The 22554-nt window shown below is 38.3% G+C and overlaps 1 protein-coding gene across 1 annotated transcript in view; it reads left to right on the top strand.

Annotated features, from left to right (window-relative positions):
- Positions 1–2740: 2740 nt before the first annotated feature.
- Positions 2741–22554, top strand: part of bmp1a (bone morphogenetic protein 1a) — an 86860-nt gene continuing 67046 nt past the window's right edge. The window contains exon 1 of the mRNA XM_081349668.1: positions 2741–2938. Within this exon, the coding sequence (XP_081205794.1) occupies positions 2794–2938 (145 nt within the window). The 5' untranslated portion in view covers positions 2741–2793. The remainder of the gene's footprint in view (positions 2939–22554) is intronic.

Raw genomic sequence — 22554 nt, forward strand, 5'->3', positions numbered from 1 at the left:
ATTATATGATAATATGAAGAAAGACTGGAAGTATTCATAAGTGTGACTTACATTGTGAGAAAAGCTGTTTAGTGACAATATCTGAACTTTTATCCCCTAAATCATTCAGTTCACGACATGAGAGAATCAAAATAAAGAACGGTATTCCTAGACAAAGAGCCAAAGAGGCAGTACTAACTAAATGGATCATGTAATATCTGTTCAACAAAATTATTGATGGCAAAGACATTCTAAGTAATGGAAAACAACATTCAGCTGGAACAAATTACATGCTTTCCTCCACAGTATGAAATGTGCTGGTGACTTGTGTGCTGTTTATGCACGTAATGCCAACTATAACATTGATCACTGAGACGGATCTGCACGGTGATATTGTCAATCCATAGCAATGATTAATATCGGCTAAGTCATTATTTACAAATAAATCAAATGACAAAAAAAACATGTAGAAATGAGCATAAGAAATAGTGCAAAAATAATTGCGGCTGTGAGCCTTCCACATTTCTCACATTACCGATATCGTCACCATCTTTCTCCCCCCTTGCGATGGCCCTGGTGACCAGGATATCGTCCATGATGATATACGTGAAATTAATTTGCATGTGTCAGTTTAACTATTGACAAAATCACACCGGAACATTCAAATCTGCGTTTGCTCTGCCACTGACCCAGAGAAAGCAGTTTCAAATAACGATCGTATCAATTACATGATTACGTCACTAGGTGGCGACAGGTGACTGTTAAAAATGTGTTCGTCATTGAATCAATCATTCAAGACATTTGTTAAAAATCACTGATTCATCCAGTAATGAAACAAGTCAAGCATTATGAGTGAGTCATTGAATCATTCATTCAAATTAATTCAACATTTTTAAATAGACTGAAGCAATTAACATTTTGTCAGAACCTCTAGTAAATTACATGTTATTTGGTTTAGTTTGTCTGTTCAGAATCATGGGAGAATCATCAAACCAAAAAATAGTGGTTCTCAATATATCTGGAATTGTGCGGCTCAGTCTATATTTCTAATTCAAAAATATATTGAATATATTCAACATCAAAAACACATTTTCATTTAAAATATTTGCTTTACTGTGAATAACTTATATTGCTTTGGTTTTTCCACAAAAAAGGGAGCCTAGTTCTCCTCGTGTACGCTCTGTTTACAAGTTGCTGTCGGCATGGGATGTTTACCGTGTCTGCGCAGTGCGTGACTTGTGCCAGGGCTAGCATCGCTAATCATAGCTTACATTAACTTTTACTAGCAGTGATTTTAAATGGATTTCTCCAAATAGCATGCCAAACTTTACCTGTCGAGTAGAAACTTTGCGACTGAGGCATCAGTGGGAAGCCCAACCTGTGCTTTTACCTGAAAGTGCGCATGCGCAGAAAGCGGAAACTACCTAGGGACGAGCACGTACGACGGCCTTACGTAAACATATCACCATATGATTGACAACTAGGAGGACCAATAGTCTTGATGATCCACCCGGAAAAAGAAAATCCTCCACTATACCTTTAAGCAAAAAGAAAACTCAAATGAATACTCATGTGACGCTCTGCCAGCTTTCTATGTGCCTGCTTCAGGTGTGCGATCTGAAAACCATTGAAGTTTAAACTGTTATGCCTTTAAGACGCATGCAAAAAATAACTTATATGATGATGAAAAACTGCAATGCCACGTGAGAGTGATCGCAATAGAGATACTAATCAAAACCAAACCAATGTTTTGTTCGTTTTGGCAGAGTTTCTGAGGCACGAGCTGTAAAGGCACAGCAATATTCTGAAGCAGCAGCTCATTTGCATTTAAAGATACATGCACCAAAACAGCATGTTTTTGCTTCAAATCAAAAATGAGCATTTACAACACGGTGGGGCCTATAATTACTGCTGTTGATTAATAACATCTAACATAAAAAATTGTGTGTACATAATATGTGTGTATATGTATTATTATATTTATATGTGTGTGTATGTGTGTTTGTGTACATACTACACACACACATATATATATATATACACACATATACATACATATGTGTGTGTGTGTGTGTAAATATACACAGACGCACACACATACATACTAAACTATAATAATATATGTATACACACACCCATATAAACACAAACTTTTATGTTAGATGCGATTAATCGCGATTTATTGATTTGACAAAACCAGGTATAATAAATGATCTGTGGAGTTTTTTGAGCTGAAACTTCAGACACATTCTGGGGATACCTGAGACTCATATTAGGCTACCCAGAATGTGTCTGAAATCTATCTTGTAAAAGGGGTAAAGGATTGTTCATTTGGATGGCATAGGCAACACAATGCACTCACAGCAAACAGAGAGCTCTCAGGGAACAAAATACAGGCACATACGCAGTTAACGGAGACAACACACACAAAGAACAACATACACAGGGAAGCTGCATACACACGCATACACACACACACACACACACTGGAAACGCAACATAGAGCAACGTATACACCTGGAACTCGGCACACAGAGGCATGTCACAAACCAGTGTGAGAAACACCAACACCTCTCTCCTGCAAAGTTTGTAACCTATGCACTGGCACACAGCCCAGCTGCACAAATCACTTCACCGCTATGGGAACACAATGTGTGTGTGTGTGTGTGCGTGCGTGCGTGTGTGTGTGGAGGCAGAGCCGCGCTTAAACCCGCCCTCGAGAGAGATCTCATTTCCCCTAAAACCTCCCATTTTTCCTCCGCCGATGATCTGTCTCGCCTGTACCTCTCTCTATCCTGCTCCACTAGCCCGGTCATGGAGCTCGCAGCGAGGTGTGTGTTCCTGCTCTCCAGCTTCGCCGCGCTCGCAGCGCTCGATCTGGACGCGATTGAGCCCGGCTTCTATGTGGAGACCAGCAGCCCATCAGATGTGATCGACTATAAAGATCCCTGCAAAGCTGGTGAGCACGAAAGACATTTGTTTACACTGCTTTGATAGATGCAAGCTTTCGCGCAAGCCACGTAATGCTGCTGTGAGACTGTGCGAACTATAAACTGGAGATGACAGCGGAGCCGCGCAAAATAAACACGCGATCCACGGCGTCACTAAACGCACAAATACTTTGCGCAAAGTGTAGGCTACTTGTTGTGGACACAACGGTGTCTTAAAGATTACGCGATGTTTTGACATCCAACACGAAACTTTATACCTGGAGGTGTTTTCTTTTGTCAGATCACAGCCGAAAAGTTTTTCTTCGTTTTTTGTTTGTTTTTGGTTTGTTTACAAGAAGTTTCGAGCAAGTTTAAATTTGCGAACGGTTTAATTTCAACATTGACATTGTGCACATTTTAATACAAGTTAAATTGCAATAAAAAAGTATTTGCGAAACTTCTCATTGGGATTTTGGGATGGTTTGCAACAAAGTTGCAGATTGGATTGCTATAGCTATATATCTTTATATATCTATATTTATTATTCCCGAGATAGTGTTCTCCGTTTTAGTGTTGGAACATCCCCCCATTTGCCATGTCACTCTGTTGAATGACGTAGTGACCGGCCGGCTCGATTTTCCTGCACAAGGTGAACTACGTCATCAATCACAATAGTTACCCTATGACGTAGGGGGATCTATTTTTTTCCCATTGCTACCACTAAACTAAGAGTTAATATTGCATACTTTTTTAAATATGTGAAACTGAGTAGTATTCTACATTGCTGTCACATGACCCTATTACATGCCCGTTTAATTCAGTAAGTGGCACCCCGTTGTCATAAATTTGGTTATAATATGTTGTATTTGTAAATGTGAAGAAAAAAAATTGCTAGACAAATAATTTGAGATAAATAAATGTAAAAAGCATGGTTCATTTGTTACTCAACTGAAAAATATGCACACATACACTGCAAATATAGTAAGTGCAGTATAGCTGTAGGCTATATCTTGCACGCAACCAAATTTAGGCTATAAAAAGTGCTTTGCCTGATGTCCCTAATTTCATGGCTAGACCAGACTTGTACCGTATACCCACATATTTCTGAGGATAACTTTATCTTGACCTAAAATCAACCAATTATGTTTGATATAATTACGGTTTAGTAGCTCTAGGGAAGTAATTAATTCTTTGGGTCCCAAGAGAAGCAATGACTATTTTCACATGTCCTGTTGTCAGGGCAAGTGCCCTTGATTTTGTTGTTAGCCAAAAAGACGTTATTGAGTTTCACAGCTGAAAATGTTTACTAGGAAGGAATGGCAGGGCAAAACTTTCAGCATCTGACTAGTGCTTGAAATTTCTCTGGATTCTTAAAGGTGCCTCCCTCAACTTTATGGTAAAGTACTTTCTCCAATCCCAGATTAATATTAAGAGACCGCTTTAAGTAATCCATTGCTTGGTTGATTAGTTCACCCAAAAATGAAAATTCTGTCATTAATAAACTCGCCCTCATATCGTTCCAAACCCGTAAGACTGTCGTTCATCTTCAAAACACAAATGAACATCTTTTTAATGAAATCTGAGAGATTTCTGTCCCTCCATTGACAGCTACGCAACTACCACTTTGACGCTTCAAAAGGTTCATAAAAAGGTCGTAAAGCTAATTCTTTTGAATTGAGCGGTTTAGTCAATTTTCTGAAGAGACTTGATCGCTTTATATGATGAACAGATTTAATTTTTCGGCTTTTATTCACATATAAACATTCAACAACTCACACATCAGTTGTGGTAAACGGAAGATCAAGCATGTTCGTTTGACGTGCGAGAACCAGTGAGGTTTGTTCTTGCGAGTCAAGCAAGTTCGGTTGAGCTTCTGTTTATGTTCGCTGATCAATGTTAATATGTGAATAAAAGCCTAAATTAAATATGTTCATCATATTAAGCGATCAAGTCTCTTCAGAAAATTTGGACTAAGGATTAGTTTTACGATCTCTTTATGAACTTTTTGAAGCCTCAAAGTGGTAGTTGCATAGCTGTCAATGGAGGGACAGATTTCATCAAAAAGATCTTCATTTGTGTTCTGAAGATGAACGAAAGTCTTAAGGGTTTGGAACGACGTGAGGGCGAGTAATTATTGACAGAATTTTCATTTTTGGGTGAACTATCCCTTTAAAAGTGTAGATAAACACTGTGACTCTGTGGTGCTATAAAAACATTGCTGTTTGTTTGAGCGCCCTGACCCTCAACAGAGCAAAAGTGGCTCAACCAACGGTCGAGATTGGGGTTCGGCATTATCTCTTTAGCCAACCAATGACAGACGAGGAGAGTTTTCTGAGAAACCAGTTTGTTTTTGCTCTTCCGTGACAGTAGAATTTGAGAGCAGTGATCAATAACTAAAGATTTTAGGTGCTTGTATACAGGTTTGGAACAACATGAGAGCGAGTAAATGATCATTTTCATTTATAGGTTGAACTATCACTTTAAGAGAACATGCGTAGATCTGCAACTGATCTGCTATGAAATTAAAGGAACAGAACTTTAATTTAGCTTTAGGTTTCTACAGAACATTGACTGTAATCTTCAGCTTGTGGTGGGATGTTGTGGATTTCCTTTGTTTTTCCACCTGCAGGATGACTTTTCACTGGTTTTTACGCTGTTGAGTGGATGGATTGAATCCAGATTTCTTAAAGCTCACACAGGGGTCACTCCGGAGACGTGTAAAACCTCAGAGATCTTGGTCTCTATTAACTTGTCTGCTACTCCTCTCCACCTCCTTCCTAACTCCCTCTCTTTCATCTTCCTCTTTTTCACTCTTTCAGGCCTAGCTTTTTTCCTTGTCCTCATTTGCAGCTGAATGGGGTCCTTGGCTGTTCATTTTTACATTTTCACCCCTCTGAGAGACAGACAAGTGGCTATAGGACAATAACGCAGCCCACCAGCTGAAATTGGTATTCCAGGCAGATTAGGCTGGTTGACCCGCAGAGGCTCAGGGGGCTGTCGATCTCATACTAGGATTAACTTCCCAGATTGTTCTGTCACTCTGTGATTCTGGCTCTCCAGCGACGTTAAGCCAAAGCCTTTCTGTTTTGGTGTGTGACTCCTCGCTATCGCATTTCATGCATCATTCGAGTTAGCTTAGCTAAGAGAAGTGGCTATATTTTGGCTTTCTCTACATTTTTGTGTTTGTTTGTTCGGTAAATGAGTTTTTCGTAAAAAAGGAAGCCATGTATTTACACTGGATGTTGTGAGTCAGAGTTCAGTGGCCGTTATGACGCGAAACACCAATTATCCGTTCGTTCACAGCTGTTCGTCTCCTTTTTTATAAACATGTTTTCGCAGTTTAATAGTTTGGTCATCACAATCTCCGAACAAACAGATTTTGCAAGGCCAGTGTGGAGGTGATGCCCTTAATTTTTGTCTGTGAAACTTCCTCAGAACATTGGTTTTGGCTGGTCTGGAAAGAGTATTGGCCAATCTTTCATTACCCCTAATACCTTAACTATGATGTCAATACCCATAGTGCCTTGCTCTCTGACCTGATTGGACTGTTAAACATGTCTATAACTTTAGAGAGCGCTCGCCTTTCTAAACAACACACCCTTCATCCCTCTCAGATCTAAGTGGTAGAAGAGGACGGGGTTTGGGATTGGTTCTGGATGGGGCCCAAACGGCCCAGCTGGAGCAGAGATTATGTGAGATGAGAGGTCTGCGTTTACGAGAGAGGAGTAGGAACACAGATGTAATGTGCCTTGTTTACACTTCATCCAAAGACAACGTTCATGGTAGAACGTTCATGACGCTAAAATATATCTATATCTGATTACATTACATTCATTACATTCACACCAGCAAAATGTGTTATTCGTTTATAAATCTGTCTTTTAAGGGAAATATTCAAATGAATTGATTGCAAATATTTGAGGCATAGTAAAAATATAAAATGATCACCCTCAATTCATTTAAACATGTTTGACTTTCTTCTGTGGAATACAAGAGAAGATATTTTGAAGAACTGTTTTTTTGTCAACACAATGAAAGTCAATGGGGTCCAAAACAAGGAGGCCTTTAAAAAAAAAATTCTTCTTTTGATGTTCCACTGAAGAAAGTCAAACCGATTTGGAATATGCAGGGTGAGTAACAGATTTTTCTTTTTTGGGTAAACTATTCCTATAAAAATGGGACATACTTAGTTTTTTCGCTTGCTGTTATATCTCATATGCACAGTCTAGCATTGAAGTCTTCAAAATATTCTCAAACTGATCATGAGCCCATCTGGATGTGTTCCACTTATGATGATTCACCCGACCCTTCGAGTGCAATAACAAAGTTGTGCCGTCTTTATACTGGAGTCATACAATCATGAGTACCTTCTGACCTCCTCAGATATCAATGGTTGTCGTTTCGACCTTTGTCTTCTGTTCAAATTTTCATTTGCTTGTCCAAAGCTGTGAGTGTTGCCACGAATTGGTGCAATAAAAAAATTTAGTGCACTTTCGGCTTTAAAGTCAGGAAATCTATTTTCTAAATGGGTGTTATATCGTGAACACTCATCCATGTCAATATTTTTAAAATGTTAAAACTGGACGTTCCCGTGTAAATGACAGACTTCTCTCTGGTGGCGTACGCAGGATTCTCCAATCATTTAATCTGCTTAAACCTGGCCCTTCAAGCTTACCTGCTTTCACTTGTATCCACTTTTTGAGTACCACACCTGCATCTCAACATCCAATCAACAACTGATGCACAGAACCAAGTCCCCGCCCTACACTTTTTCCTTGTCGATATTCCATTTCGATTGAATGTGCATTCACTATATGGAAAAAAAAAAGATCTGTTGCTACTCCTGTCCTGTGTCATGGCGACTTTTACACTCACTGTGAGGCAAGATCATCATGTCTAATGACTTAAATTTAGGCCTTTTCCTCACATATTTTTTTTTTATAGGACTTAAAGGGTTAGTTTACCCAAAAATGATAATCCTGACATCATTTTTTCACCCTCATGTTCCAAACCCATAAAATTTTTGTTCATCTTCGAAACACAATCAATATAAATTGAGCGGTTTAGTTCAAATTTTCTGAAGAGACTCAATCACTTTATATGATGAACAGATTGAATTTAGGCTTTTATTCACATATTAACATTGATCAGTGAACATATACAGAAGCTCAACCAAACCTGCTTGATGTGACAATGAACCTCATTGGTTCTTGCAGAAGCTCAAACGTGATGCGTAACACGAGAATGAACCTCATTGGTTGTTGCAGAAGCTCAAACGTGCTGCGTAACACGAGAATGAACCTCATTGGTTCTCGCACATCAAGCAAACATGCTTGAGCTTCCGTTTACCGCAACTGATATGTGCGTTGATTAATATTTATGTGAATAAAAGCCTAAATTAAATTTGTTCATCATATAAAGCGATCAAGTCTCTTCAGAAAATGTGAACTAAACCGCTCAATTCATACGGATTAGTTTTACGATCTCTTTATGAACTTTTTGGACCGAATTTTTATTTTTAAGTGAACCATCACTTTAACTTATAATTTCCATGAAATACACCAGACAACAAATATACACAGAGGCCGCAAAGCTCTGACTGCTAGCTTGCACTCATCTGTAGCTCTCACATGGCAAATGTTGATCTCCGTCTCTTTCCCCAGCGTGGTTTTAATAAAGCACTCTTTGACCTGATTCCCTGTTGCACCACTCACCAAGAAATGTGGCGGTGCTTGAATTCCTTCTCTTCGCGTCTTCAGAGTCTGTCTCATAGCTCGGCGCGGAAAACCACAAGCACAGACAGTTCAGCTGGAGCCGCTGGCCGGGCGCAGAGACTGTCATACATGCACAGCTGGTGACATCATACACTCCCATGGTTAATTTTTCTGTGGGGAGGATTGGTGGTTATTTAATGACTTTTCAAGTGATTCCGCATAATTCCAAAGAATTTCACAGTCAGAATCTGTTGGAAAAATGAGTGAAATGTAGTAGTTTTAGGCACGTTTGTGGAATAGTGTTTAAACCATCTTACTATATCTCATTCATGGTGATGTAATATTTTCAATGTCAAAATTCTCTCTCTTATACTGATTATGCACAACTTTAAGTAAGCTACTGGTAAGACACCTGTGGCTCTCTGTTGTTATTAAAACATTGCGCTGTTTGTTTGTTTGAACATCCCGACCAGCCCAGCATAGCAACACTGGCTCAACCAATGGTGTGAATTTGGAGGCGGGGCTATTTTGTTGGCTAACCAATTGTGTTTGGCGATGCAAGTGGCATAGAAACACACTTCCTTGAATATTCCATGTTCAAGAATGTTAGATTTAGATTTAAAAACTACAAAAAACATTACTATTTCTGTTAAAAAGTGTATTATTCAAATTGTAAAGTTTAATGGTTTTAGGCGTTACATTGTCATGGCAGCGAAACTGTAAAACTGGATAGAAAGGAGAGAATTAAGAACATATATAATGCTGTTGATTGAGCTTAACTCTTGAACCTGGAATATTCCCTCAAGTAAAATGATTTTAGATCCAGGCCGCTTCTTTTGCTTGTGCTTTGTGATGATGATTTAAAAGAAACGCTAAAACACTGGGTCTTAAAGGGATAGCTCACCCAAAAAAAAATAAATTAGCCCATGATTTACTCACCCTCAAACCATCCTAGGTGTATATGACATTCTTCTTTCAGACAAATACAATCAGAGTTGTATTAAAAAAATGTCCTGGCTCTTCCAAGCTTTATAATGGCAGTGAATGAGTTAATAAAGGCCTTCTGAAGTGAAGCGATGCGTTCGTGTAAGAAAAATATCCATATTTAAAACTTTATCGACTAAAATAACTAGCTTTCGACAGACGGCCATACGCAACGATTTTTACGAAAGAGTTTTTACGGCAAAAGAGTAACCCTTGAACTTGACGCACAACGTAATGACGAACACTGTTGCCCAGCCCTGTTTGTTTGAACCGCGAGAGGCAACAAAGCTTACGATACTCCTACATCCTACGTCATACATCGTCAAGGGTTATTCTTTTGGCGTAAGTCGACTTGCGTAGGCCATGAGTAAATCATGGGCTAATTTTCATTTTTGGGTGAACTATCCCTTTAATTATGGCTTTTACAGGACATAGTGACAAATGCACATGACCTGACTGTAAGGAAAATCTCTCTCAGTATTATAGGAATCTCTGGAACTTGAAAAGTGAAGTTGTCTGCTTAAAAATATAAGGCTGTATTTCTAACCTGAAAACCCTCCCGGGAACTTTTGGAGCATTCATCTAGATAAACTCTTCCGTTTATGGAATGAAAAATGAATGAGAAGCAGTCACGCACAATAACTGTACGCCTCTCTGACTGCAGTGTCTTTTTCCTAGAGGGATTGGAGAGCTGTGTGTGTTGCGTAACATTTGTCTGTCAACATTATTTCCATAATCCGGCCTCAGGACAACAAATGAGAAAGTTTAATTTGTAAGACCTTTCCCATAAGCTTCAGGATTCACCCAAACTCTCTTAAAACTGTTGTTTCCTGTCTGCCCTAATTGGTTCACTGAACCTGCCACGTCTGGTGTGCAATGGACATTTATAACCTTAACCGAGCCAAAGATTTCCTCTCTTTCCTCCCCCTCTTGCCCTCTGGGTGAGGATCACAGAAAATGAGGGCTAGATATAGGAGATTGAGATGAGATGAGGTGAGTGTGCCTGCAGACTGTAGGTCATTCAGTGCATGCCAGCATGGCCCAGTCCTGTGGGTTTCTGCGTCTGTCTGCCAGCTGATGTGACTGTGGCACATTCAGACCCCTCTGGCAGCCAAACCGTGAACCATACATCACCCTTCTGCACCTCTGAACCCTGACTATATCATGTCAGACTATAGTTTGAATTAATCCCATTGCATTACAGTACAGAATGGCTCTTTCACCATTGTCCTGAACATTGTATAAGCATTCATTTCATGTGTCAATGAACGGAAGAGTGGCTCTCGGGAGCGTGTAACCCTCACATCCTTTGGATTTTCCCTGCAAACTCATCCCGAGTCCTTCACATAAAAATCAGTCTACAGGATAGACAACCTAGGAAGTCTGGGAAGGTCTCGTTTTTTTAAGTTTGGTCACAAGCTGTTTACACATTAGCTTAGTTTCCATCCGAAGTTGCGAATTTAACTCATGCGCAAAGGGGAATATCGCATGAAACATTTGCGAATAAAGCACCGTTTCCATCCAGTAAGAACGAAATCGTCACTTCCTGATTAACTGGCACTAAATATCACTAAGAAAAGTTGGAGAAGCCACTGTATGTTGCGTCTCAGAGCGCGCAAACGAAACGCAATAAACGTTGTCTTGTTTTCGGAGGCGGTATATGGAAGCTTGTTTCCGCCACAGAATAAGAAATAAAAAAGCTAATTGCTACTTTTTTTTTCAGAATTGTGTGATATAAAGTCGCAATTGCGTTTTATATGAAAATATCTTATTATTTTGCTGTTATTCAAGTTTTTTGCCATAATAGAATAAAAGCACCAATTACAACAAATACTATCGAGAGAGAGAGAGAGAGAGAGAGAGAGAGAGAGAGAGATGAATGCCTCCGTTTGCTCTGTTGTAAAGTTGTGCAATATAGAGTAATATACAGTGTGACAGGCTATAATCTTTTGTCACGCTTCTCCTCTTTTTTGGAAAAAGTAGCTTGTTACTGGAAAAGCTGTGCCATTTTAAAACCGGCTGAACTGCTAACAAATATGTAGGGATATTTAAGGGATATTTGACCAATTTTTTTTTATTCTGTCATCATTTACTTGCCCTCATGTTTCCCCTTTCTTCCTTGGAGGTCAATACGAGTGTGTGTGTCACTGCTTTTAGATTTTAGTTTTAACCTTCCAGTGATGCTAGCATGAGTGTTTCAAAGCCAGCTGAATGTTAGCACACAGCTTGAGTTTGTACATTTGACTCAGATAAGAGAAGGTCAAGAGAGGTAAGAACATGGAATAATCGTGCGGAGGAGGAGGAAGAGGAGGACATCTGGTTTTCATACATCTGCCATTTCTAAGAACCTGTATATGTTGTGATACTGTGCTTTTAAGCCAAGGAGCAGCTTCCTGTTTCTTTTTCTCTTGTCCCAAGATGGGATATATAAGCTATGCTACTTTCTGCTGAATGAGTTATAACAATCTAAATCCATTGCCCTGCAGCAAAAACTCCTCTGCCAGGTACAGTGAACTCCAAAAGTCTGTGAAAATGCTTCTATTTTGCACTCTTTTCTAATTTAATGTTTTTAATTTAAAGTCATGAATATGTGCCAAACTTTTATGTTAGATGCGATTAATCGATTTGACAGCACTAGTTTAAACATATATATTTTTAAATGTTTGTTGTAGTATATATTTTATTATAGTGTTTATTTTTCTAATATACATTTTTTTTGAGTCATGAATAATATTATCATTTTTCTTGAACTTATACCATTTGAGATAATAATTAGCATTGTACCAGAGTTTTTATATCACGAGAAACATAAATCTAGTCTGGCAGGTAACGTATTTAGCGTATTAATTGCCCAATAAACACTCACTCTTCCAATTTTCTTCTAAAGCAAATGAGTAGAGAATATGAAAAAAAGAGAGAAACTTCCATCTCAAGATGCTCATCACATAATTCACCAGTACGAGCCTGTTCGCCACCTCTGGCCTTGCACTCCATTTGTTCAAGTTCCATTTGCTGAGCAAGAGCCAACAAACATGAGCCCTGTAGATGTCTTCAGCATGTGTGTGTATACAGAGCGCGAGAGCATGTACGGATGTTTATATGTGTGTGAAGAGTGCTTTGTGAGCCATACTGATGTGAGCAGGCAGTGAGTGATGAAGTGATTTGAAGAGTGAGGCATGTTTTCCTCTGGGAAGTGTTTAAGCAGACTTGAGAGCGTTGTGGGTGTTAAATGTGCGGTAAGCAGATTTCATTGTGTGTTTATTGGCATTCTGTAACACTGGGCCACAGGTCAACTTTTATTTCGGTTTCGACAAATTTCAGCACTCAGCCCGAGCTTTATGCTTGAGAAATGTTTTGTTCATGTCAGGGAGATATCTTCCCACACATCTATGCCGTTATACATGTAAACATTACAGTACGCTACCGTTGTAGTCTACTCTAATGTGCCCTTCATTTCTACAGGTTCTACTATTAGGATCTGCACAGTGTTGTAGAGTAGCTAACTAACTAGAAGTAGTGATTAGTACCATCTTAAGCACACTTTTACATGGCATGACAATAGTTCAGCTGTTTAAGGGCTGTGACACACCAAGCTGCTGTTGGTGAGCGTCTTTTGGGTTAGTTTTTGCGCTGTGACCCACACTCTGGTCGGCGTGAGTTTGCCCGACTCAGCATGTTGAATCGGCGTCAGGGCCGTCAGTGACAGAAATCACTCTGTTCAGTTTAGCGAGTGAAACTGAAGCTGTCAAATGCGCAACTCATAATTTAAATGAGTAAAATCAGCTTGTAGCTAGGCTAGCTACAGTTTCAAAGTAGCTTCCCACACAAGTTTTTTAAATAGGTATATTATATAGTTAAATTATACATTTGAAAAGATATTGCCCCTCAAACAATTTTTTGGGGTTTTTTAAGCATTTAGCAACACTACAAGTTGCTAACAACATAAAATGCGCAACTTTGAGCTTGCGTAACTTCGAAACTGTAGCTAGCCAAGCTACAAGCACATTTGACAAAATAACTTCCCACACATAAAAAAAAAAATCAATTATATAGATAAGATATTGCCCCTTAAACAGCTTCACTCTAGTTAGCACAAGTTGCAAACCGCATTGTAGCTTTTAGCTTGGCTAGTTACCGTTTCAAAGAAGCTTCCACAACACTATTACTATTAGCACTTGGGCACTAGTGGTTGCTGTCCCTGGAGTTTGTCTGTCCACATTCTCTGAAGGTTTCAGCTAATTAGCCTCACAAGAGTGTGCGCATTGTCTTCTAAATAAAGATGAGCCTCGTATGATGCATTAGAGGGAACAATATGCTTTGTTGTTGGTGTGAAACATTTAGAAAACCTTGGGAGTACTCTGTCCAATCATCTCTTTCACACCTAATTAGCCGCAATAATGAGAAGGCAAACTGGCCATGAAAAGCGGGTGTTCATTTGCTCACTAAGCTACCGACACCTCTGCTACGTCTGTGTAGCTCAGAATAATTCATCCCTTCAATCTAGCGGTGACTTTGAAGGGTAAACAAATATAATGTAACCTTTGGCATGTTTTTAAACTGCAGTTCATTCAACTGTAGATTGTTTACATGCACAGAACTGTTTGGAGAGCACTAAGGCTACTAGGTTTAAAAATGCAAATGTGATGAGTGGTTAAGTGTTCGGATGGTTAGAGGAGCCATTATTCACACATTCAGATCGAAACGATGCAGTGAATACAATGAAAAAGGAAAATTTAGTGCAAAAATTGGTCATGCAGCCCTCGAAGACATTAATTGCTGTTTTCGCTCATCAGGTGTCATTAATATTGGTGTGTAAAACGAGGGCGGTTTGGCTGATGGTTGGATCAATAGCTCTTTGTAGATAGTAATTGGTTTGTTATGGTTAGACAGACCGCAGCCACTGTTCTGACCCCCTGCTACCCTACAGCAACTGTTTCCATTTAACACAGACACGCACATGTTTTTGTGTGTGTTTAATTGTGCACGTGCACATACCCAACCTGGTGAATATGCTGAAACCTTTACCAAATAATTACTCAAAAGATAAATGGAAAAAATAAGTTCTTATGGGTCATTTTTGTTTTTCCCAGGGTGTTTTTTCATTGGTATGGGTAGATATTGTATACTATTGGGGTACTAATAGTTTAGTAAAACTATGTGAGTTATGTAATCAACTAAAGTAATGCATTATTTTTAAATTTAAAACAAAACATTTACTTACGGCTACTTTTTCAAACAAGTAACGCAAGTTATTATTTTTTCCATTTATTGACTGAAAGCTTTCCTGTCCCCATGTTGAGGGAGTGTAGTCTGTCACTGCATAACCGGGCGTAACCGGGTCAAACGGTAATTTAACCTATTGGTCAATCAGGAGTAATCGGGAGTAAGCATTGTGTGCGCTGTGTGAACGTGCGTTATTGTAGGTCTAGACTAAATTTGAGCTGGCATTTACTCATCTCAAAAACAGATTCAGTATTCCTCAAAATGGATGAAAAACAGTGACATGCAAACTCAGAATATTATGCAAACCTGCAATAATTGTTAAATAACACAAATATACTTTATGTATTTAATCTCACTTTATTAACCAATGTTTGTGCTTCTGACCTTTGATCCAAAGCAATCATGCAAATAAGCAAAAATGACATTTGTGTTTTTTTAATTGCTGAAGCAAGAGTGTTGAACTTTCCTCTCCTGCATCCTATTCTTCTGCAATCCAGAATGGAATATTGTAATGCATTACTATTAACCCTCTGGTGCGCTTCGCTTGTCGGAAAAAATAAAAGATTTCTTTTCCTTTTTTTTTCTTTTTTTTCTTTATAAAAAATGAATGTATTATATTTTAGTTTGATAATGCTTTTTTATTTAATATTTTGTATTTATAGGGGATTTTTTTATACTAAATTATATTTACGCTGTATTTATAATCCATTTATTCACTTTTTGAGCATAGACCTGAAAATGAAACTTCCAACTTAAACTGTCGTAAATCTTGAATGCTTTAGAGCACTGACTTAAGTTTGATCTCTTTTCAAAGACGACACTTGGCAGTTTGGCAGTGAAACTGCAAGAAAATCAAAGCCATAAACCTAAACAAGTTGTGTTCCAAATTTGAGCTTGATATCTAAAAAAATGTGCTTTCAGTAAGATTCTGTACCAAAGATTTTTCACTGGATGAAATTCATCTCACATTAATTTCCAGAGTGGTCATTTTTGACCGAGAGGTGCACAAGTGTGACTGTTTTTTAACAGGACCATTTAACCTTTTCGAATCATGTCGATGATTTTTTTGTTTTTGTGTTCACATAGCAAGTGCCAAAACATTTACCAAGTTTCACACCATTCCAATGAGGCAAAAAAAGTTTCAGTCAAAAATGACAGAAAACCACTTACCCAAACACTAGTCATACATACATACGTATATAATATATATATATATATATATATATATGTGTGTATGGGGTGTGTTAAATTTTACTGACCCAAAACTTTTGAACGATAAAGTATACTGAAAACATGCGACCGCTCTGCGACTAACATGCCGATCAAGAAGGACTATGAGTGCAATGAACGACCTGTTTGTTTTCCAAATGGCAGGCATCTCTTTGGTCGTGTGTCTTCTGAAGTCAACGACCGTTCCCCCCACCCCGGCCGTCTGAGAGTCTAGCCGTCTGAAAACAGTCGCACTTTCTTCATCCCTGGCCTCCCTCTGACAATCCCTGAAGGCAACACAGCTTGTTAGGGAATAAAGCCCATTCCCCAGTCCACGGCTGGAGTCTAGTCAGGAACACAAACTATGATTAGCCCTCTCAAACGCTGAAGTCGCGTGGGCTTCTGTAGCCTGATATCCAAATTGCAGCGTCAGGAAATGTCAAGGTAAGCATTTGCTAAGGAAGAACAGCTGGAAGTGTTTTTGCAGGAGAGACGAGTGAAGGGGCTGCGGTGTTTACAAGATTCCCTCATCCTCACGATCCTAACACTAATGCTTTACACCATCTGGGTCTGTCCAGAGAAGAAATTTGTTTGTCTTACAAGAAAAGAGATGCCATTTCCTCCAGGGAAATGTTAGTTTATTATTGGATTTGCACATGCTTGTAAATATTTCCTCAACACTCTAGTCTAAATCAACAACATTTCTCTGGACATTTGACTATCTGGGTGAATCTCACTGGTCCATGTCCAGGTCACAAATCACCTCAAAAGCAAATAAAATATTATTTTACATAAAGAAAATAAAGCATATCTAGAACCTTTAAGTTTTTTGCTTTATTTATTTATTTATTTAACAACATTATGGCTTATTTCCCTCCCCAAATTTTCATTACCACAATGCATCTACTTTTCCTTTTTTTTTTTTTTTTTACTTTTGTGTAAAAATTAACTTTTACTTAACTTTATTATTAAAAATAAAATTCATGGTACTGTAATACAATATTTTTACTGCATAAAAAAAAATCATCACAAATATTTCCATACATTTACAGTCTAAAATGTTTTTTTTTAATCATTTGAATAAAAAATATATGGCTTATAACAGGCCAATAACCAACCTACATTAAAAAATGTATATATATATATATATATATATATATATATATATATATATATATATATATATATATATATATATATATATATATATATATATATATATATATATATATATATATATATATATAATTAATATAATATTAACAATTAAAACTACAATTTGTAATATAATGGTGTTGTAATAAAGTAAAGTAAAAAAAAAAAATTATAGTAAAAAAAGTAATGCAACTTTTTAAAACTTATTTTGCCATATACATATACACCCCTAAAAAAGACAGTAAGTGAAACCAGGGACAGAGCAGTCTTCATGAATGTGAATAGTGCGTTAACACTTCAGGAGGTTTCACAGTAGTAGCCATGACAGGTATTATCATTCGCAGTGGGCTTGTAGTCTAACATGCGTCTGCCTTAAGACCCCTAGGCTAGACTTTCCCACCGTTTACCTCAAAGATGCTGAAAGGCTGAAATCTCTGGTATTGTGGGTGGTAACTTTAAGACCTGTCTAGACCTCACATGTTATCCCGTCAAGGCTTTGAATAGAAACCAGTCTAGGTGAAATGGGTGCCAAACTGGCTTTTGTTAATGAAAGTGCTGTTGTATTTGGAGCCAAGGTGATTGTGGAGAGGGGTCAGGCAATGAAAAACGCATGAGAGAAAGAGTTACCCAGCTGGACCTGGTGTTGCAGCTCATTTAAATGTAGCGTTCAAACCTAATGCATCTACGGTAAAGCTTCTTTAATTGCTTTTACTCTCTGTCCCAAAAACAGATATCTCTCATGGGTGGTGGAGAGTGTGAGTGACAGTCATAATTGCGTATTACTGCAGACGGCCACTGAATTATGCGCAGGATTCGATGATTAAAAGGCCTTGCGCATATTGAGGTCTTCCTAAATGGAAAATTAAACTTCCTTATTGTCAGTTTTAGACTGATATATCTGTCATTTGGAGCAGAGTGATTTCTGAAGGATCATGTGACACTGAAGACTGGAGTAATGAAATAAAATAGAAAACAATTACTGTAAATTTTAATATTTAATACATAATATTACTGTTTTACTCTATTTTGATCAAATAAATGCGCCTTGTGTGAGCAGAAGAGACCTCTTTCAAAACCATGACAAAACTGTACACTTTTGAACGGTAGTGTAATACATATGTATTTATTATATAAACTGTTTGCTTTTGTGTGATGCGTCATCCACGCCACTAGGTGTCAGTATAGTCCAAGATGATTGTTATATCAGCCCGCACAACATAAACAAAAAAAGTACTTAGACCACCTTTAAAGGCCAAAATCAACATGACACTCACATATCCTGGTAGTTTGAACCCTACAAATTGAACAGTCGCATCGATAATTATTCTTTTTTAGGTTGAAATGTTAAATCAAGATCATGCAGTGGCTTCTGAAGTTCTTCTGCAGCTGTTGAGTGTCTCTGCAATGAATGTGTCTGGATAAAGACCAACTGCAAACCCCAATCTGTCACCGCACTCCTTTCCTCCACTTCATCAAATACGCCACATCTTTTCTCAGTGTCATTTATAGACCCTCTTTCGGTGCATCCACTGAAGTTCATTAGTTCATGGCCATTGTGTTCCAGATTTGTAACGCAAAGCCTGCGATGAGATTCTGTGACTGTTTAGGCCTCGTGCTCCGATAAGCTCTTTTTCATTTCGGTGTGTAGAAAGCATGAGGGATTGTGATTTCGTCGGTGAGGAGTTCGAGCTACAGAGACAGAGAGGATTAAAACGGGAATCCCCCAAGGACACACGGATAAAATGCGTCGAAATGAAATGAAACAAGGGAGGTTGGGCTGCACTTGTTCTCGCCAGTTTTGGCATCTGATGGGGCACAATTACACGCTAGATTAAAGGGCTTGTAGAGATATGGAGGGTTGAATTCAGGATCTCTATTGGACTGGAGGAGTCTGTTTGTGCCATGTGTCGCTGGCATTCTCTCTTGAGACTGTGGCGCTGGCATTGGTGGTGCTGGTGCCTTTGGAGTCCAGGTTTATGAAGGTGGTGGCCTAGCAACTGTTTGTTTGGGTTTTCTGTCAGCATTTTCTCGTACAGTTGTTTTGGGTTTCTTTATACACCTTAAAGCATTTGAATAGTCTTAAAAACATCTTATTGTAAAAAAAAGTCAATGTTTGGATTTAAATGGGCAAATGCTTAAGAGTCTATAATTGGATCATTATTGCAGTGATTATTATGTTTCTAGCATGTTATGTGTTTGAAGTTCTTATGATGTTATTTCCATTGAAGAGGTGCATCAGTTTTTGCTCAAGATCTTGTATTGTCAATGCAAGAGTTCAGCTCTCTGTAAAGTCTCCTCCAGCACATCCCAAACACTTTCAATGAGTTTAAAGGAGAACTCCGGTCAATTTTAACATTGAGCTCATTTTTTTGTAAATTTGGAGTGCTGTCAATACAGAGAACAACGACAAAAATCGGTGTTGCCTACACCGTGTTATCCTCTTTTTAAAATTTGCACCCTGTTGACTTCAATGGGGCAAGTTTTAAACCTGCTTTTAGCCTCTTAACATCCTTGATGTGTCATTACAAGTGCACAGGTCATGTGAGTGATTCCTTCAGAGTGAACACGGGTGAATCTGACTGCAGTAGATGTGAAAGATATGTATAAAAATGATGTTATTTAAGCCAGCGCACATACCTGTATTTTCTTCCTGTTTTCGGTCGAAGTCCATAGTAATCGATTGTCGAGTTCACACGCGTGATCATAGGTAACTAAACCTATGCGTGTGAACTCGACAATCGATTACTGTGGACTTCGACCGAAAACAGGATGTAAACACAGGTATGTGCGCTGGCTTAAATAACATCATTTTTATACATATCTTTCACATCTACTGCAGTCAGATTCACCCGTGTTCACTCTGAAGGAATCACTCACATGACCTGTGCACTTGTAATGACACATCAAGGATGTTAAGAGGCTAAAAGCAGGTTTAAAACTTGCCCCATTGAAGTCAACAGGGTGCAAATTTTAAAAAGAGGATAACACGGTGTAGGCAACACCGATTTTTGTCGTTGTTCTCTGTATTGACAGCACTCCAAATTTACAAAAAAATGAGCTCAATGTTAAAATTGACCGGAGTTCTCCTTTAAGATCTGGACTAAGATCTGGCTGATTCTTGTGTGAAAATGAGTCTTCATGATCCTCACAACCATTCTTTCACAATCTGAGCCTGATGAATCTGCACATTATCATCCTGGAATATGGCCATGGTGTGTCTTCCTGCATGAATGTTTAAGAAATGAAAAGCTACACACTCCTCAATTAGGGTAGAAGAACTTAACCAAACATATGACATGGTAGACACATAATAATCACTGCAATAATGATCCAGTCATAGACTCTTAATCATTTGCCTATTTAAATCCAAACGGCAACCTTTTTGGCCGGGATGTGTCTGAATATTAATGATTTATGTATTCTCTGTATCTATCATATAATATAGCATATGTGTGTATGGACATTACTGTTCAAAAGTTTGACGTCAGTAAGTTTCTTTTTTTTCTTTTTTTTTTGGGTGGGGAGAAAAATGAATACTTTTAAACAGCAAACATGAATGAAATTGTTTAAAAGTGACAGTGAAGACATTTATAATGATGCAAAAAATTAAGTTTTAAATAAATGCTGTTCTTTTTAAACTTTCTATTCATCAAAGAATCCTGATAAAAACCAATCAGTAATTTGCTATTACTTTTATAAATGACCTTACTATTCTATAATCAGAATAATCCGAATTTTAAGGAAACAGTCAAATTGAATTTAATTGAATACACATAGACAGCGATGTGTCTCACAAGTTTTGAAAACATATTTAATATTGTTGTTGGTATTGTAAAATGATATTTTAGACAGATTGGGAAGATACATTTGACCTGTTCGCCAGATATATTGCCAGAACTTATTTAAACATCCAAAGTAATTCTGCTTCTTTAATTCTGATTCCATTTCTGTTTCTCATGCAACAGTCAAAATATATAATGTATAAATAAAAAAAATAAAAAAATTACATATATGATGTTAGTAAATAATATATTTTTATTTTAGACAAACAGGGAAAGTAGGCTAAGGTGTCAGGATATTTTAACATCCAAAGTAATTTTGGGATCAGAGGTTATTCCATTAAATAACAAATGCTCATCTTGTAAATATGATTGTTTCAATTTGATAAATGATTTATTGATCAATTATTAATGTGTAAACTATTAGTGAAGCAGCACATCGGCGTTATTACGTGGGTACCTGTGACTTTTCTCAGCGCTGATCAGGATGGGACAATCTCGGTCATGTTTGTGTGTTTGGATTGCCAGATGAGAATGAATCATCATTTCACACAGTAAAGAGTGAAAGACTTCTGCATGCGTCCTCGTCTCTGGAGCGTCTCCATGTATTCCCTGACATCTGCTAGCTGGATCATATTAGAACATGTTTTGAAACCATTTGGAGATCTCACACTCTTTTACAGCCTGCTTTATTAATGCCACGCTATATGGCGTAATCACTCGCTGTCCTTCTCTTTCATCCAAACTCTTTTATCTGTGTGTGTGTGTGTGTGTGTGTGTGTGTGTGTGTGTGTGTGTGTGTGTACTTGCACAACTATCTTTGTGAGGACCAGTTTGAGTTTTACACCAGTAAAGTGAGGACATTTTGGCCTCACATCAGAGAGCCCTTTAAAGGCCTGTTTGAGGGTCAAGACTTGGTTTTAGGGATACAGTTATAGTTATAGTTAGGTTTAGGGTAAGAGTTTGGGTTAGGAATTTAGTTGTGATGGGTACGGTTAGAGTAAGAAGCTAGAGATTGCATTGTGTCAATGAATGTCCTCGCAAAGAAAGATGTACCTGTGTGTGTGTGTGTGTGTGTGTGTGTGTGTGTGTGTGTGTGTGTGTGTGTGTGTGTGTGTGTGTGTGTGTGTGTGTGTGTGTGTGTGTGTGTGTGTGTGTGTGTGTGTGTGTGTGTGTGTGTGTGTGTGTGTGTGTGTGTGTGTGTGTGTGTGTGTGTGTGTGTGTGTGTGTGTGTGTTGTGTGTGTGTGTGTGTGTGTGTGTGTGTGTGTGTGTGTGTGTGTCTGTGTGTGTGTGTGTGTCTGTGTGTGTGTGTCTGTGTGTGTGTGTGTCTGTGTGTGTGTGTGTGTGTGTGTGTGTGTGTGTGTGTGTGTGTGTGTGTGTGTGTGTGTGTGTGTGTGTGTGTGTGTGTGTGTGTGTGTAGGGGGGGGGGGGGGATTTTAGGGTTAGCGAGAGGATCTTTTGTTCTTGGCATGTTCCTCCAGATCTGTCTTCTGAGCTTGTCTGGTCTAGTGAGGGAGAATTTACACCTTTGTTTTTGTTAGAGTGCAACCTCACATAAAGTCATTTGCTAGAATTACTCT

The sequence above is a fragment of the Scardinius erythrophthalmus genome (genome assembly GCF_964197995.2).
Source record: "Scardinius erythrophthalmus genome assembly, chromosome: 20".
Lineage (NCBI taxonomy): Eukaryota > Metazoa > Chordata > Actinopteri > Cypriniformes > Leuciscidae > Scardinius > Scardinius erythrophthalmus.